The sequence below is a fragment of the Cololabis saira genome, chromosome 3 (assembly GCF_033807715.1).
Source record: "Cololabis saira isolate AMF1-May2022 chromosome 3, fColSai1.1, whole genome shotgun sequence".
NCBI classification, from domain to species: Eukaryota; Metazoa; Chordata; class Actinopteri; order Beloniformes; family Belonidae; genus Cololabis; species Cololabis saira.
The window spans coordinates 40,073,893-40,091,819 of record NC_084589.1 but is presented as its reverse complement, the minus strand read 5'-3'; the positions used below and the strand labels follow the sequence as shown (position 1 = coordinate 40,091,819).

The 17,927-nt window shown below is 41.7% G+C and overlaps 1 protein-coding gene across 2 annotated transcripts; it reads right to left on the bottom strand.

Moving 5' to 3' along the window:
- Positions 1–79: 79 nt before the first annotated feature.
- On the bottom strand, positions 80–16,538 carry mios (missing oocyte, meiosis regulator, homolog (Drosophila)). Of its 2 annotated transcripts, none has more exons than XM_061717492.1 (12): positions 16,450–16,538; positions 13,614–14,524; positions 13,023–13,512; positions 11,967–12,065; positions 11,581–11,835; positions 6,933–7,102; positions 6,356–6,421; positions 6,107–6,265; positions 5,153–5,305; positions 4,123–4,339; positions 3,781–3,910; positions 80–1,228 (listed from the first exon to the last, which is right to left on the bottom strand). In XM_061717492.1, the coding sequence occupies exons 2-12, from the start codon at positions 14,430–14,432 to the stop codon at positions 1,138–1,140; spliced, it is 2,649 nt and encodes an 882-aa protein (XP_061573476.1). In that variant the 5' UTR covers positions 14,433–14,524; positions 16,450–16,538; the 3' UTR covers positions 80–1,137. The 2 variants fall into 2 exon arrangements, with proteins under 2 accessions (XP_061573476.1, XP_061573477.1); XM_061717493.1 differs by having other exon boundaries at positions 4,135–4,339.
- Positions 16,539–17,927: the final 1,389 nt, after the last annotated feature.

Below are 17,927 nucleotides of genomic sequence, written 5' to 3'. Positions count from 1 at the left end.
GACCATGTGGGGAGGGCGACAGAGAAAGAGAGAAACCCCATGTACAATGTGGTTTACACACAACAGCCCCCTCCCCATCCCACCCCAAACAAAAAAAAAAAATGGATTGATGTGCGTTATGCATAGCTTTTGGGCGCGATTTGGGCATCGTTGGGAGGAGAAAGGGAAGGCCAGTCTGTATATGTGCAAGGCGTAGGAAGGGGCGTGCAGGGCTCAGGCCGTCTGTTCTCTCGCCTTGTCTTTGAGTCAATAGTGTTCCGGCAGCTGAGGTTCTTTATGAGGGGAACAATCTGGAGGGTCTTGTCAGAGTGCCGAGCAGCTGCTGTTTTCTGGGGAGCTTCTTTCATGGACCACAGGCCTGGAGTGGGCTGGTGAATACAGGCGCACCCTCCCACTCTTCTCCTCCTCCTCTTCCTCAATCACCCCCAGCTTCTGTAATTCCTCATCCTTCCCCTCAAGACACCCCCCCACCCGACATCAGACAGGAAGCCCCTCCCAAGCAATGCCAGATGAGGAGAGGCACAGGCGAACACTGTTGTTACTGTCACCCAGGGGTGCCGTCCCTCTCACGAAAACAATACTTTTATGAGGTATGTGAAGATCCTTTCATAAAAACAAACAAAGACGTTAAATAGCTACTAAAACACAAGCCAGAAAATATGCTTCATACACATTGGCACCTGTGATCACATCTTCACAACCTGAAGTGTGAGCGGACATGTTATGCTTTTTCTTTTCTTTTTTTCTTTTTCCAGAACAGATCACTATAAAACAAGAATCCTGATTCAAGTTATATTAGAAGAGGCTGATTACAGCAGGGCCTCTTATATTTCTCCTGAGTGTGATTTTCATTAGCAGAGCAGTGAGTTAGCGTTTGCTCCCTTTCTGTCATTAATGCAGTTAGTCAGATCAGTAGCCCTGACTGCTTCCATTATTCATATAGGGCTCCGTTATTACATAACATTCAATAGAGAATTACTTGACAGTATTTCTTTTCAAATACAAACGGCCACTTCAGAGCGGGACACTGCTGGCAGCCTTTGTCCCCAGCTGTCGGCGAGGCGGGCGCAGCAGTGAACCTGCACCGGTTGGCTTTGGGCTGGTGTTTGGCTTCAGTTTCCACCACGCGTCTGCTGTTTAGCTGCTGTCTGAAGGCACCAGGTTCCCCGTGGTGTCCAGCTGCATGCATTTACACGTACAAGCCGACACTGGGCATTCTGTGTGGTCTCTGTGACAGAAAATGCAAAGAAATGGAGGTTGTTTTAAAAAAAACATGGAAATCAATCAAAATCTCTCACTGATTCTTAATGGAAAGCTGTTTGTAGAAGGCCATAAAGTGGGCTGATCCTCATCTTCCTAATGAGGGAAGCTTTGGGATGCCACTTGGGTCTTTTCAACGATGCTGTGATTCAGTTTTTAATTTGTACAAAGTGTATTTAAATTTTGTTCCACACATAAATACATCAATAGCTCCTTGAGATGCTTGTGCTGCAACACATCAACCAAACTGCACTTAACACATTGTTTTCAAGGAACAAATTCAACATTTGTTTGGTGCCTGCCATTTATCAGTAAAAACGAGTTACAAAATCTGCTATTTAATGCAAGATATATGTTACTTATACAGTACTTCCATAGTTGGGACGACTACCATGGAAGGGGTCCCCTGGCATCAAAGTTAAGATACTCAGATTTTAAAAAGGAAAATACCCAGCTTTAAGGCATGTAGGGTCAATCATTTCATATATAAAACCCTACATGTGCACATCCACCTTTGCACTCATCAGTCACCACCACGGTGATGAAACACTCTCATGACAGACCTTTCCTTCTGTGCTCTGCAAATGCAACAGGTAAAACATGCTGGCTGTAAAACCCAGCATGATTACTCTTCTGGCAGATGCAGCCAGGTACGTGGAGCACACCTGCAGTGTGTGTGTGTGTGTGTGTGTGTGTGTGTGTGTGTGTGTGTGTGTGTGTGTGTGTGTGTGTGTGTGTGTGTGTGTGTGTGTGTGTGTGTGTGTGTGTGTGTGTGTGTGTGTGTGTGTGTGTGTGTGTGTGTGTGTAAGGCCGGGAGACACATGCAAACAGAACTGATTAACGTAAGAAACTGATAAGATAATGATTTTAGTTGGTCTAAATTAAGCAGGTAAGGGAAACACATTTGCTTATATTGGTTCCCATCTAGACTCACGTGCAGTGTGAGGGTTGTACGTGTTCAACTGTGCAGCCTGGTAATAGCCTACACTGATCATTAATAAGTAATGTGATAAAGAAAGATGTTTCACAAATATATATAATATGACCTTTAGATCAATTAAACACTATGTTTTTTATTGTTGTTCTTTCTTTTTTAGTTTGAATATATTTTATTGCTAAGAAAAAGAAAATATAAATGGTTGGTTTCTTCCATCCATCCATCCATCCATCCATCCATCCATCCATCCATCCATCCATCAACTGCTCCACAGCCTAAGCAAAGACGTCCAGACCTCAGAACCTTCAGCTGCTACCCGTCCCATTTTGCTCCCAACTCAAATAGCCCCTCCTGCAGGTGCTGGTCCCACAGGAGGACAAATCCACATAATCCGTCCGGACTACACCCAGCAGGAACCCATGGGTGAAGGCCCAGTTAGATCTCATGGGTGAAGGCCCGGCCATCAGGTGCTCACAAATTAGGGCTTTTCAACCAAAGTGGTTTCGGTGCTAGTTGCCAGACTGAGCACCAGTTTTTCCACTTTTTGACCGGTGGCTGCAAGGAAAGCACCAACTTGGTGCAGAGTAAACTGGTGCTACACTGGACCCTAAACCCTGCGACGTCACAACGGTGACTGTGATTATTGCAAGCAACCAAAACTATGCAGCCGCCATATTTAAACAACCTCTGTGACTTTAAAATATACAGTATAACACCGGGAAATCCTGGATGCGTTCTTGCTGATTTAACCACACATTCAGAAATATGTGTACTGTACAGCAAACATGTAACTCTATACAGACTCAGTCTACTTTCGTCCTGAAAAGTAAAAAAAGTTGTATGATGTCAATTCCAAACAAGGTTTTTATGGCCGGGATCAGCATCTGCACATACCGAAATTACATTTCCATGAGGTTATTCTGAAGGATTTCACTCTCCTACTACGGATTTGGCGGCGTAACAAGTGATGTAGGGTCCTGGCTCTCCAGGGACCTCCAGCCAGTGGGAAAGCAAGCTGGTTCTTTGTAGAACCTGTTAGGAACTGGTTCTGGAACCAGCACCGGTTTTGAGTTGGTTGAAAAGCCCTAAAAGAAGTCCCCAACTAATATAAGTTAGTGAATCATGGGGAAGGAGAGGTTTTAAGCAATATGGTTTGATTGTTTTCATTGTATCCATCATCTGGTAGATATTAACTACTCTCTGTAGGCGACTAGAAGCTTCTCTCACACTTCACTTCACTTCTGAACAGTTCGTTTGCACTCAAAAGAGGGAGTTGTCCTGATGGTGTTCCTTTCAACGGCTCTTTCCACACAGATTGCGCAAGATGACTTCCTCATTATGCCACCTTTGCCCATCAAACAGCAAGTCCTGTATGCTCACTCGATTTCCTATATACACAAAAGTCAATGCAGCTTTGTGGCCACCTCTGCTGCTGACTGAGAGGTGCATTAACTGAAATATTATTTGTAACTGTCTCTATTTTTGCTTTTGAATGAAAACCCTGATGACCAGGTAGAACGTGGGGCTCAGTTAGGACCACGGTCACACACCTGAAAGTGATTTAACATGTCTTCTTATCGTACCTGAACCAGCTGAGCATGTGGCCAGCATGGCCGCCGTGTCGACAGTTGTGACACCACGTGAACCAGTTGTTGAACTTTGCGAGTTTGTTCTCCCTCGTCAAATCCAGTTTCTCATCTGACTTTCCCGCTCCTGCCAAACAGATTTATCCATGAGTCAATATCAATCAAATGTCACTGTCAACACTGCTACGAAGTCGCAGCAGTAAGGAAACTGTAAATGTCCTGCTTCTATTTGTCTTTGAACACTGATCAAAGTCTACGCGTCGCCAACTGCAAATACTCAGCTACATATTATATTTACTTTAACATGCATGTTTGGTACTATAAATATCTGCTGCACACCTCTTTCTTTACCTGGGCAATTAGAAACAGGTGTGCCCATGTTCATGAGGCAGAGAGTACAGCGGGGCAGTGGTTTCCTGCAGCCAGGGCAGCTCGTGACTTTTGACTTGGTGGGCGAGCCGCTGACACCGTACTGGCTGAAGCCTCGGCCCTGGTGCGGCATCGCCGAGCAGCTGTAGGAGATGGACTTCCCGCAGAAGTTGCAGCTCACAAACACCTGCCAAAGGCAAACACAAAGGTCAGCTGATAAGGACCGCTGTGCATGAACCTAAAGCCATAGAGTATATACTCGCCAGCTGTCTGCATTTACATTTTTAGGGAAGAGAGATAAGTATTAGATGACATACTAATATCCCCAACATGCTTAACGGTGATTACAGGAATGTCAGCAATGCAATGGGTACTGCCAAGCTCTACTTACAACACCAGCTTACTCTGAATCACGAATAAAACCTTTTTAGTATTAAGCCGTACGAACAGTTTTACTAATGTGGAGAATGTGTAGTGTCTGGAGGAGATTTCTCCAAAGCAAAAAGGAGAAAACAACAAAGAGCCAGAACAACGCTACACAGGATTTATGACAGCAGAGCTGTTTTATGAGGTTGGCTGACTCGCTTGTCAGATTGCTTGGCACCATTAACCTGACTTTTAACAAACGGCATCTTATGGGAGAATTAATGTGTAAGACTGTAAAGACATAACATAAACAGCTTTGAATGTGCTGGCGCTGCATTATATCAGACGGCACTACAAAACTGTTGGATCACCTGTTACACCTCATGCAACATTTGTATATTGATGTTTCAAGGCTTAAAGGGCCTCAGAGGGAATAGGTTAACCAGTAAAACCAGTATTTACGGCCGTACCTTTCAACTCTGCAAATTATTTTTTCATTCAGTCGTTTACTCTGGAACGGAACAGAGCAATTAAATGTTCATGACTATTCCCAAGGCCAATTAAAAAAACAAAATCAATCTAATTTGCAATAACAAGGAAAAAGAAAAGAGAAGAAAAGCTCTGCTTTGATCACCTGTGCTAGTGGTTTGGAGCTGGGATCCAGCTTGCCTCTCAAGATGTCAAACTCGGCCCGTTTGTGCCAGAACCTCCATGCATCCAGGAGGTTGCGGTAGTTTTCTATCCAGCATTGGACTCGGGGGTCTTTTAACACTTCGCCTGGGGATCCCTGTTAGGACACATAATTGATGTCAACGTTTTTTTTTCCACCTTTCAATTCCAGCGTGGGTTAAGCACTGGAAGGCAGTCTCACCCTTTTCTACACCCATCCCCTCTGGTGCAGGGTGAAGATGAGTGTGAGGTATTTGGAGCACTGCACAAGGTGTGGATGTCTTGCACACAGCAGTACTCCTCCCAGCAGCAGGTTGGAACAAGAAAACAAAAGGCGAGCAGGCCCAGAAGGAATACTGCCCAAAAATTACATAACTGTCCTACCATTTTCCTGTCTTTAAGGTTACTGAACTAAATTTAAAAACGGGCAGCAGATTAAAAAAGAAGGCTTGCTTTGCATCTTCACAGCAAGTGCAGAGCTGAGTGACAGCTGTGACCTTCTGTTAGAAATAGAAAGACTTGTTTCAGCATGTGCACTAATATTTTCAAGGTCATAATCGGAAAGGCAGGTTTCTATGTTTGCTTTGCTCCAAAGTTGTATTTGTGTGGCTCATTTAGGTGGTTGTTTAGACCATAAAAGCCTTCCCTGGGGATTCAGCTTACATCTGCACAACCGAGCCAGATTAATTACTTAGATCAAGCTGCATGTTTGAAATATTTTTGTAGCGTCTAGTATCATTCCAGCATATAACTGATTTATAAAAACACTCCAGTCATGTGACCGACACCAGTAGTCATGTCAAATGCTTGGGGGGGAAAAAAATAACTCAATAAAAAAGTTCAAACGTCAGTTTTCTTCACAGTGTGACTACATTTGACATAAACGGACAGTTTACTGCTGCGTAGTTTGTCTGAGTACCTTCAGCATGCAGAAGCTGGCTGTCTGGACGTCTCCAGTCCGGTCCACGTAGCTCTCCATAAGGTCCACGCCATCTTTAGTCAGTCCCGTCAGCAGGATGCCCTCCAGGTTCCCAGACTCTTTCATCTCGCTGGTCAGTTTGTCGATGTATCGTGGAAGCTGCATCGAAAAGACACCCAATTTAACATCAAATCCGTATACAAATAGCAGCATTCACGATATAATCAGCTGTTGTCGCCGAGCAGTTACCTGTGCATCGCTCAGAAACATACAGGCAAAAGCTACTCGGTCTTGCACAGCGACGCTGTTCTCGTACTGAAACAGAAGCAGAGAAACATCTTTATTTAAAAGCACAAAATGGCTTTTGACGTGCTTTTTACTTTCTATGCATAAACTGTGACACTGTCTGATTTGAAAGGAAGAAAGCAAACATTTGTGGCACCAACTCAGTTCTCAGAACCAAGACAGTAGGAAAATCTTCCCGTCATGGAATCTCATCCCAATTAGACAAGAAAAAAAGTACAAAAAGAGCAGCTACAGGCCAGAATCTGAATCTGATACAGCTGAAAGAGGAAAAAGCAGAAGCACACATACACTCTGTCCTGGGCAAAGGTTTCTTTTTACACAACTGTTTTATGACTTATGATGGAAATGCAAAAACATGCCTCTTCCTGCGCACCTGAGGTTTTTAAAAAAAAAAGGGAACATCACTGAAAAAAACTTATACCTTTGATCAAATAACAATAAAAGTCAACATTAAGTGATAATTTGTTCCTCTATTCTCTAACTAGCTTTCAAAAGTCTAAAATACTAAGAGGTCCAGTACCAGCACGCCATCGTAGGCTCCAGGCTCACTGGTGAGAAAGGCAAACATGATGCAGAGGTAGGGGTTCTTCAGCTGCAGCCGCAGAGAGCTGCACATCTCCCTCCACAGGGACGACTTCTCGTCCGTGTATCCCGACAGAGCCATGGCAACCACATTCAGGTTCAGGTCACCTGCACATGAGAATACAAGAGACAAATCCACTTTATTGACTGCAACCTTTCTCTACTGTAAGAGCAGTGACATGTTTCAACACAAAAACACATCCATACTGTCACATTCAGAATGATAATGGAAACTACATACTGTACTACAAGTATGGGGTGAAGGGAAGATGAGAAAAAAGAAAAAATGTAAGGAGAATTTCCAGTGAGCCGCTGAGCAGCCTACCCACACGTGTGAGCGTGAGCGGTGTCACATGGACAGTTTCTGGTGATGCTGTAGCAGAAATGCTTTCACGGTGGCAAACTACCATCTTCAACCAGAATCAGAATCAGGTTTATTGGCCAAGTCAGGACAAACAAGACGAATAATTTGACTCCAGTTATTTTCGCTCACTGTACAGTAAATAGACAAATGACAGCTCTTATTAACATATATAAAAAAAAATTTTAAAGTGAAAGGTGCAGCAGTATGAGGTAGACATGGTTATTGAAAGGTGCATTGTTACAGCATATGATTGTGGTTATTATTATTATTATTGCACAGTGATTGATTACTCTGAGACTCTATGAGTGATGAGAGTTCATCAGAGCTACAGCTTGGGGGAAGAAACTGTCTCTGAGTCAGAGGTTTTAGCGTACAGAGCTCTGTAGCGCCGTCCAGAGGGGAGGAGTTCAAACAGACTGTGTTCTGGGTGTGAGGGGTCTGCAGAGATGCTATCTGGCCGTTTCCTGGTCCTGGACCGGTACAGGTCCTGGATAAATGGGAGGTTAGTCCCAATTATCCTCTCTGCAGACCTAACCACTGTTCACATATGCAGTATATACTGTGTACACAGTGTTCTTCTTCACCTTCGGAGGTCGCTACAGAGATCTCATCCTGTCTTCTGCATCCTGCTCCGCCACACCAACTGCATCTCCTCTTTTACCTCATCCTTTGTTTCTCCTGCCTGGCAGCTCCTTCCAGCATCCTTCCACTAAAGCAGCTACTCTCCCTCCTCTTCACTTGTCCATCTCAGTCGAGGCTCTCTTACTTCACCTCCACCACATCCAACCCTGGCTGTTCCTCTGTGCCCACGTGTTGGTTCTTAGTACCATCCATCCTGGTCACTACCACGGAAAATCTTAACATCGCCGCCTCCAGCTCTTCTTCCTGTCTCTTCCTGCCACCTCCAAGCCACAGCAGCCCACTGTGCAGTAGGTAGTTTGGGATTTTTAAAACATTCAAGGTTTTTTGGGGCCTCTGTTTGATGCTGTGATGTTGAACAGATTTCCGAGATGACTATTTCGTCTACCACTGTGAGAATAACACTGTTTCATCCTTGTCACCTATTTTAAAACAGGAAAAAGAAACAACACTAAAACAGAGGACGTGGCCTTGCTTCTCCTCCCCGGGCGGTTTTACCACCAGTCACACCTTAAATCACCAAAACATTTCACTTGTTCACCACTTACACAGCGTATAGTCTTTTATAGCGTAAAATCTTTTATTTTTTGAGGAATGTTTGTTATCCCTACAGAGGCAATTTGTTTTACGGGCAGTCTTTCTCTTACTTTTTGCTTTTATTTTATTAATTTAATTAATCTTTTTGAGGGTAGGCAAATAATAAGCTTTGCTTCAGCCTACCCCTTTTTCGGTCTAGATGTTATTTGTTTATTTGTATACTGGAAACTTGTTTTCTTTGAACAATTGAACGTTTTCTTGTTGTCAGTTTTATTCTTGGTTTTTTTTATTTTTTTTTTTGTGTGTCATGACCGAAAAAATAAATAAATAAATAAACTAAATAAACTATAGTTGACAAAAGACCTTAATGTGAATTCAGAGAGAATTATTAATATAAAAAGAGGTTGAACAAAAGATTTAAAAGGTAGAATTCAAGGGTTTTCAGTCCCTGTATGGTTTTGTTGTTGTTTTAAGACAGTAAGTCACATTTGGGTAGGAAAATGTCTCGTGTTCACGAGGGTGAGTTTCTTTTGTTACACTGGAGCAGCCAGATGTTAGCGTTATTCAAACAGTGAGTTTTAACAATGATGGAAATCAAACAGTCAAAAAAGAAAAAAAGAAAAAGGTGTTTATTTCAGTGTCGTCTGTCATAATAACCCTGAACTTGTTTGAACCACTCATTTTATTACAGTCAAATTATCTAATCAACAACAAAATGCAAATTTGGCTTGACATGTAATTGCTGTTCTGGTGTATTTAAAAGCGTAACACTTTATTGGGTTTTCTAAGCCGAAGGAGTTGTAAAGGCGCCAACAGCCGAGTTGGTGTGAAAACACCTTTAACGTTTAACTGGTCTGCCGGAGGATCCCGGGAACACTTGGAGTGTTTCCACGCACGCAAATCTGGAGTTCAACATTTATAACTGCTACTTTAACATTTTTGAGAATGCTTTTGGCCTCCTTAAAGAATATTCTGGAGTTAAAGCAACCGCAGGTCTATTATTAGATGGTGAGGAGTGTAAAGTTTCGTTAGGAAAGCAGATTTGAGTAAGAACAGAATATCCCTTCGCAGTAAAACTGCAATTAATGTCAGCACTTCGACCTACGTTAAAAGAGGTTGCTCTTCCGAAGACTCGAAAATGCCATTCCAGTTGAGCGATAGCTAACTTTGTAACTGTACAGTATAAAAACCATCTCATCTCTATCACACAAACTGCTTTCAACAGGCACAAAGGGAGGACAAGTCGTGACCCCTGCCTGTTATGAATATTCAAATTCTGATCCACTTCTGTGGAAGCAGAGACCATGAACTCTCCTCCGTCTGCATCTATTGACCCGCTGACAATAGTTTGCACTTTGCACGGCACTTAAACATGAACGTGCCTGTACAAAGACTCATTTTTACACACTTTCTTTACTCATACAAAGTTAAAATTCCTGTTGTGTGTCTGTTGGGAGCCTACCTGACAGTTTTCAGTCTCGTCAGAGGCTTAAAATAGCTATTTATTTTGACATATGTCACTTGCCCCCAACCCTATGCCTAATTGTGCTCTAACTCAAAAGAGCTGTATTTGGTCCTTAAAGAAAGTTTGAGCTCCTTGCCATCTAATAAAAGACTTAAGGTTGTTTTAAGCGTCAGAGACACCAGCAGGATAGACAGGGTGGTAACATCGTCAGACAGGGCCTGGACTAGTCTGAAGCAGTGACAGACAGGAGGACACTGAATAAACACCTGCCCATCACGAGACACTCAGTCCCATCGCCTTCGTGACACGCTTGAGAGACAACTGAGCCGTTTCTCCAAAAGATTTATTCAGCTCTGCTGCCACAAAGGTTCAGAAAGTCCTTTCTACCGTCTCCACAGCACTCCACCTTATGGGACAAGATAATCACACCTGCACATATAAATGAGCAACTTCTTGCACTGCCAGTGTTTATATTCTCTTGTAAAATTATCACCCATATTTTTCTTTTTTCTGTTGTACATTTTTATATGTATATTATTCAAATTTTAATCCTATATTTCCAATTTTTTCTGTAGATGTATATGCTGCTCAAACATGATCATTTCCCTTGCGGGATAGATAAATAAATAATCTAAGTATCTATTAATCAATCTAAGTATCTATCTATCTATTTATCTATCTATAATGACTGCACACTAAATACAGAGCTGTGGCAAAAAAGCATGTTGGTTTAGCAAATACGTTTTCTAGTCTACATCATAATCTCTGCAAAGTGTCTCATTGCTGTAGCTTTTCATTTCTTGGACTGACATGGAGGATAAAAATAATTTAATTACATTAAATGGGGGAACACACACACACACACACACACGCACACACACACAGAAACTGCTGAAAAGGAGCAGTTGACACACCTTATCTAATGAATGACTCCATCAGTCATGCTCAGGGAAAACATTCGACCTACATTGGTGACATTTTTCTAAGTGACGCGTGTGTAAACAACAGCATTCCCTCTCCGTTCAGCCTCCGTGTGAAAAGTACTCCTCTGTTGAGGAAAAAAATGTTTCTCCTGCTGTCACATTTAAAGAAAATGCAGCGCAACGGAAGATCTTCCTATTTTTTATCCACCGTAACAGGATCACTGACGGATGCTAATGATCTACGAAAAGAGGGGAGAAAAACTCCCAATATGTTTACTTTTAAGAGTGAAAGCAAACACCTACAATATATGTTTGATTAGGAGATTATTTCCAGCTTTTATACATCCTGGTTTAAGAAAGACATTCATGCTTCTACTGAATTATTCTACTAAGTCTACTTTTTACCTGAGACCTCAATGGAAATGAAAAATCCCTTTTACCCAGGAGCAAAATTATTTTTTTTGTTTTGCAGCAGATGCAGTTGGTCAAAATGCATCTATGATGTTGGTTTGTTTAACATCAACCATTCCAGCCTGAAGCAACACATCTGCAAATGCTGGTTCCTCATCTTCTCCTCATAACGAGCGTAACATTTAAGATCTGAATGATTAAACTCAGTTTGCTGAGCGGACAGCCGCCCACATCCGCCGTCACTCACCCTTGTCAGTTGTAGCTCCCTTGTTGAGAATCAGGATTGCCCGGCGGATGTCCAGGTTGAACAGAGCGATGGCGGCTGCCCGCTCCCACTCCTGCTCCTGCTCCAGGGAACGCAGGAAGGTCTCCACATCGATGTCGGACCCCCGGCTGATCCAGCCGCAGAGCCGCAGGGCAAGGCAGCGCTCTTCACTGTGATACCACAGCACATCTGTCTGCCGGTCGGAGCCGCTCCAACACCGGCGGCTCTCCGTCGTGCCTTCATGCATCAGTAGGACACAAACGGAAAATTCAGTAAACAAGTTTCCAACGTATATACATCTCTGAAGATTGTCTTCAAGGTTTCATGTATATTCACAAAATCAGGTATTATAGTTTGGGTGTTCTTACCTGAGCTGGTCTTCACAATGTTCTTGATTCCAGAATAAACCAAAGTCTGTTTGTTGCCCTGCAGTTTAAGATCCACATCCTCTGCACACTGTTTCATATGTAATACTCACATAGGAATTTTAACAGATGTCACATAATAATGGTAAAACTCATGGAAACTACACAACAACTGGCAGAAATTGGTCATGTTTCAGTCATTTAGCCGGCAGACAATAATTCCAATTAATGTACTCCCAAAACTCCTGTGAAGAATGTCCGGGTGTCCTGGCTAAAAAATCAGCAAACATTCTGCCTTTTACAACTAATTATTACACATTATCATGGGCAAACTCCAAACTAATACACTATTATCTTCTCGTTTCATGTTATAGTACGAAAAAGTACATTCCCATTTATATTGCAAAGAGCTAAAAATCCCTATTGAGTCTATCATATTACTAAAACAAAAAGTCTCAATAACTAAAAGTATGTCAGCATTCACAATTTAAATTATTAAACACATAGAGCCTTGAGGTACAAGGCTAATTTGCAGGTTTAGGGGGGAATAAAAAAAATCAACAAAATCAGAGAAACAGCGTTTATTAACGCACGGATTGATATGATGATTTGGCCTGAATGTGTTCAGCGTTCCCGATAATGAGCCCTAATCAGAGATATTATCTCGGACACAGAACTTGTTACAGTTAACAGACTGTGCAGGTAAAGACTTACCTTGAAATACTCGATACACAATGAAAACACCTTGAAGGCTTCTATGGATCCTTTATAAGCAAAACTGTGATGCGCGCGTCTATCGAAGCTACAAAGTCATTTGCTCCCACCAAAACCAAACTTCACCAGTTAGTTTGTGAAACATGTCCTTGGGCCAGTTTCATCTGTCAAACCACTAAATGATTAAACCACTATGTACGCTACTAACTATATCTAATTGCCTTATTTAATGACAAATAGCTGACCATTTCAGAAACTGATTCATATCAGTTCAACTAAATAAGAGAAAATGTAAAAATGTCATTCAAGAACAGTGTTATTCCATCACTACACTGTAAAGGATATAGAACAGATTATACCATAAGGACTTGAGCTGGGGGTCGCTCCCTCCCGCCAGCAGGTGGTTCCTCCAGACCTGGACGGTGTCATGTCCGTATCTGGACTGAGCCCTCTCCCTCATCTTCGTTGCAATGTCTTTCTCAATCGCGCTGTCCACTCCTTCAGCCGAATCCTCGACACAGTCGTACAAGTGTCTCCCACAGGCCCACATGAGCGAGGTGGTGGAGCTCCAGGCCAGAGAGATGCGCTCAAACACCGTGAAGTCAGTCATGACGCGATTGGTGGCCGACACCACCACCATGCGGTTCTGAGAGGAGGGGTGCCAGGCAAAGCTCCCGATCTGGCTCTCACAAGGCTTGACGCTTCGTTCTATGATGGTGGGCTCCGTCTCATCGCCGATGGGTGTGGGAGTGTGTTGCATGTCGTAGAGGCGGATGATGTTGCTGTCACGTGTCAATGTGGCCAGCAGGCCGGTGCGAGTTGGACACCAAGCCACCTGAGAAGGAGAAAAGACAATGATCACTGCATAAACTATAAAGTGGTTTGTTTATGAAAGGTGTATGAAATAGAAAAAAGAAAAAGGAAGCAAGCAAATACCTTTGTGAGTGGTTTGGGCTGCTCCGTAAGTGTGAGCACAGGCTTTTCAAACTTCCTCAGGTCCCAAATAGCCACCTGCCCCTCGAAGAAGGAGGCCACACGGTCAGGGAAGTGGGGGTCAACGGTCACTCCTTGGATGGCCTTAGTGTTGACAAATGTTTTCTGGCTTGTGTTTCTCAGGTCGAATATCGCAAGGTTCCTGTGCATGCCAGCCAGAAGCAGCTTTGGGTCGCGAAGCAGCCAGCAGAGGGACAAGCAGGCATCATTCTGGCCCAGCTCATACAATGGCTTGGTCACCACTGTGCTCGAGTCCAAATCCACAGATGAGAGGCGAATTTTCTCCGCTGCTACACTGGTCTCTGGTGCAAACTTACTGCTGATATCCCATATTAGGACAGAGAAATCTGCCCGGTGTTTGTCCAACCCAGCAGCCAGAAAATTACTGTCCACGGGGTTCCACGCTAAAGTGTTGCATTGACGCGCATGTTTGGGCACAAATTCTTTCCCCACCAGGTCTTTGAATGTGGAGTTGTGGCTCTGGCCCAAACTGGTGAGCACAACTCTCCCATTTGCTTGACCAACAGCAAGTAAACACTCGGGTTCCTGCTTCGGGTACCAGGCCACACATTTCATGTATGGAGTGTCAGAGTTAATGGCTAGTAAAGTAGCAGCTGTTTCTTCTGACAGGGAGAGTGTGCCAGGCTTTGTTTCTGCGCTGCCCACTGGTCCGATACGGTACAGTCCCAGTTCAGAGTCACAGATGACATAGCGGTCCGGGTGGTGGGGGGACCACAGGATATCAGGCTTGGAGCCACTCATGATTCAGAAACAAATAGGTGACTGCGGGGAGTCTGCCCTCAGGAGCATGGAAATATGAAGAATTGTCACGGAAAAGAGCCCTTCAAAGAAAACTAGAGAGAGCACAAAAATACAGTCCAGGTCAGATCCCTCAGGACAAACAAAGATAATACCTTCTTAAAACAATAAAAAAAAAACTAAAAAAAAATCTGACTGTGCAAATCAAGTATATTGCAAGTTTTCTTTTTAAATAACAATATTGAAAGAGGAAAAGCTAAGTGCATTTGACACAATATTCAAGCAGAATGTCTTGAAAAAGATAACAGAACAATGAGGTAATTCTGGAAACTAAACATGTTCCAATAGAACACAAATATAAAGGTTTCCTTATTATAAAAATTAAGCACAATTGCTAGAACACGTGACTAATATTTGATGCAAAACTACTGGCAGCAATGACAGTTTCAAACTTGAACATAATTTGCTCTTTTCCTTCTGAACTTCATTAACTAAAGACTAAAGGATATACTGCACTCCCAAAGGTCTCTACTTTGGTGTCTTCATTTTGTAGCATATCAGAAAAGAGTCAATTATTTTTGTCTTAGTCTTGCCCTTATGTGTCTTTTTTGTTTCGTCTATACTCTTTGCAACCAAGTTAAACTTAATTATTTACTTCTATTTGCATTGTTACTGTACCCATCCACTTACAGTGCTGCTGAAGAATGGAAAAAAAGTCAGAATTAACTGAAGAAAACAGAAATACAACAATACAAAACTACACAATTAACTTTACATATACACAAGATAAGATGTACAACTCGAGTAGCAGCTTCAGATTTAGTGCATAAAAAGTCTACTTTTGCACGTATCACAGAGCTTTATATCATAAAAAGCTGTTATTAAATCTCATCTGAAATGTCAGTTTTATTCACCAGCATTTAACTCACCATGATTGTTTTATTCTATTTTTGTGTTTTATGTTTTACGTTGTCCTGTTTTGTTTTGGTTTTCCTTTTGCTTGTCCAGCCCTTTGCTCAGCTGTTGTGGTATTTAAAGTGCTTTATAAATAAACTTGACTTTATTATAAATAAACTTAACATAAATGTGAGAAAAATAGTTCAGCTGTATCATGAGGGCGGGTTATGACTGAGGGAGCACAAGTCGTGGACTGTTAACTTGTTTTCTTGTGCAGTGAAGGGAACAAAGTCTGAAACCACAACTCTAAATTGTTTCAGGTCCGTCTGCTCCTCTTTAAATGTCCTGCATTGTGTATTTTACACATCTGCAACAACGTTAACATCACTCACTCTTGTGTTTTTCTTCAAGCCGCATCCTAAATGCATCTTCAGAGGTTCATGACTGGACTATTGAAACATTGATTTTAAAGTCCGACTGCCTTGTGGACTTTGAGACTAACTTGTTTTTAAGCAGAAGAAGAAACTGGAGTAATTCAATCCCATTTGTATCAAATAAAACCTAAATTCAGTGGTTATTTTTGGATGAATGTACACAGAAAACTAAACACACATTACATTTGAGCAACTAGTTTGATTCAAATAACAGAAGGAAAAACATTTTATGTCTGTATTTTTAAAGGCTTTGCTGATATTTAACTATTTTGGACAATTTCTAAATATTCAATTGATTGAATATTATTATATCTGAGCTAATTTGAATTAAAGAGACTCCTGAACGTGTAATGAAGTATGTATTTACAACGCTGACAAGAACTTTGTGGCTCATTTTGAACTTAAAAGTTAGATCCACAGTGCAAAGCAGCTATTTCTGGTCATATTCGCATTAAACATGGGGGCAACGGGAGTCAAAAAAGCTGTTAAAACCTTGTAAAGGCCAACTGTCAGAGTAGTTAAAGCCAGAGTTCAAAGTTTGTTGACATGCTAACTATAGTGAGCTAATGCGAACGCGTTTACTCAGCAGGAGGAAATAAAACTCTGTAAGTGTTTCTGTCCTTCACTAATTCATCCACGAGTCGACATTTGATAAAATTATCCAGTTTCAGCAACGACAGAGTACTTACAAGTAGCTGGTTTAGAGGACACAGACAGTTTTGTTTTGACGTACACATGTCGCACACGGTATGTTGTGTGTTGCACTAAAACATTTCCGTGTCGCTGAAGGTGACGGAGACTTTGGTTCCGCTGGTTTGAGCTCCATTCAGTATTTACCACCAGAGGGCGCCACAAGCACGAGAATGAAAACAATAAGAAAATACAGTACTATAATTGACAACTGACCTCAAATACTTAGGACATTTAGATAACTTACTCTCGCTACAGGGGCGCTAACGCCAGGACCAACAGGCTCAGAAACAGCTTCTTTTCCCAGAGCCATCAGTACTACACAACATAAGTGTAAAATGAAAAAAATAAATAAATAAAAAATACCACACCAATCCATAAGAACAAATCCTGGTGAAATCATACAACAAGGAATACAGACACTGTGAATGTCATTCTACCCTGCCTTGCTTTTATTTCTATCTTTAAATTATTTTATTCTATCTTATTTTATTTTATTTATGGCGTTTTATTTATTGTGGCACAAAATGGAGAAGCGTTCCAAATTTCATTTTATATCTGACATGCAATGGCAGTAAAGTCTTTTTTTATCTTTATCTTTGTTGGTTAAGAATTAAAAAAAAATCAAATAGTAAGTTTATTTAACAATTATATTCACTTGGCTAAACATTTTCAGCAGGAAATAGGTATTATTGCATTTGTTTGATAGGAATTGGTCTACTGTCAATTGCCGTAACAGTAAATTGATCTGAAAATCTGTAGCCTATTGTCAGGTGAGTAGGTTTCCACTAAAATGTTGTTCACTGTTGTAATCATTTGGGACCTTTTTGTCATCTCTGATGTTGCAGGGTCAAAGTTTTTTGATGTCAGCTGTCTATAACCCTAAGTCTGACAAAAAACTGACAAAATCAAAAATAAGTTCATTTATTTTTTAAATATAAATCAAAGTAAAGTAAACTCCAGTAAAGCTTTTGCCACTTTTTAATGTTGCCATTCCTTCTCCCGACACTGAGAAAGCATTTGAGAATCAAGATTTTTACTTATCAATTTGCCCTATTTTCCATGAAAACACAGGACATGGTTTCATTTTTCATTTCAGATTCTGTATCCAGTTAGGGACTGTCCAGGACAGTCAGGCCAGTGAAGTGATTTGGGTGTGAAATTTATGACCTGGATGAAGAACAGAGTCCAACTTTAAACAATTGATTGGGACAGCACAGAATCGCAAATAACTTGAAGAGCAAACACGACTTCTCCCACTTGCATTTGGACACTGACAAGAGATCCGCCATTGCTTTCACAACGTCCTTCAGGTTTCCACTACTTGTGTGAATGAAATTTTTTTTTTCTCCATATTTTCCTCAGATAACTGGTGATCAGCCATGCAGCTTGCTGCAACATGGACTGAAAACACCTGAACATTATTTAATAAAAACATCAGAGCTCATCTGACCTTAATAAGATATCATAACCTGAA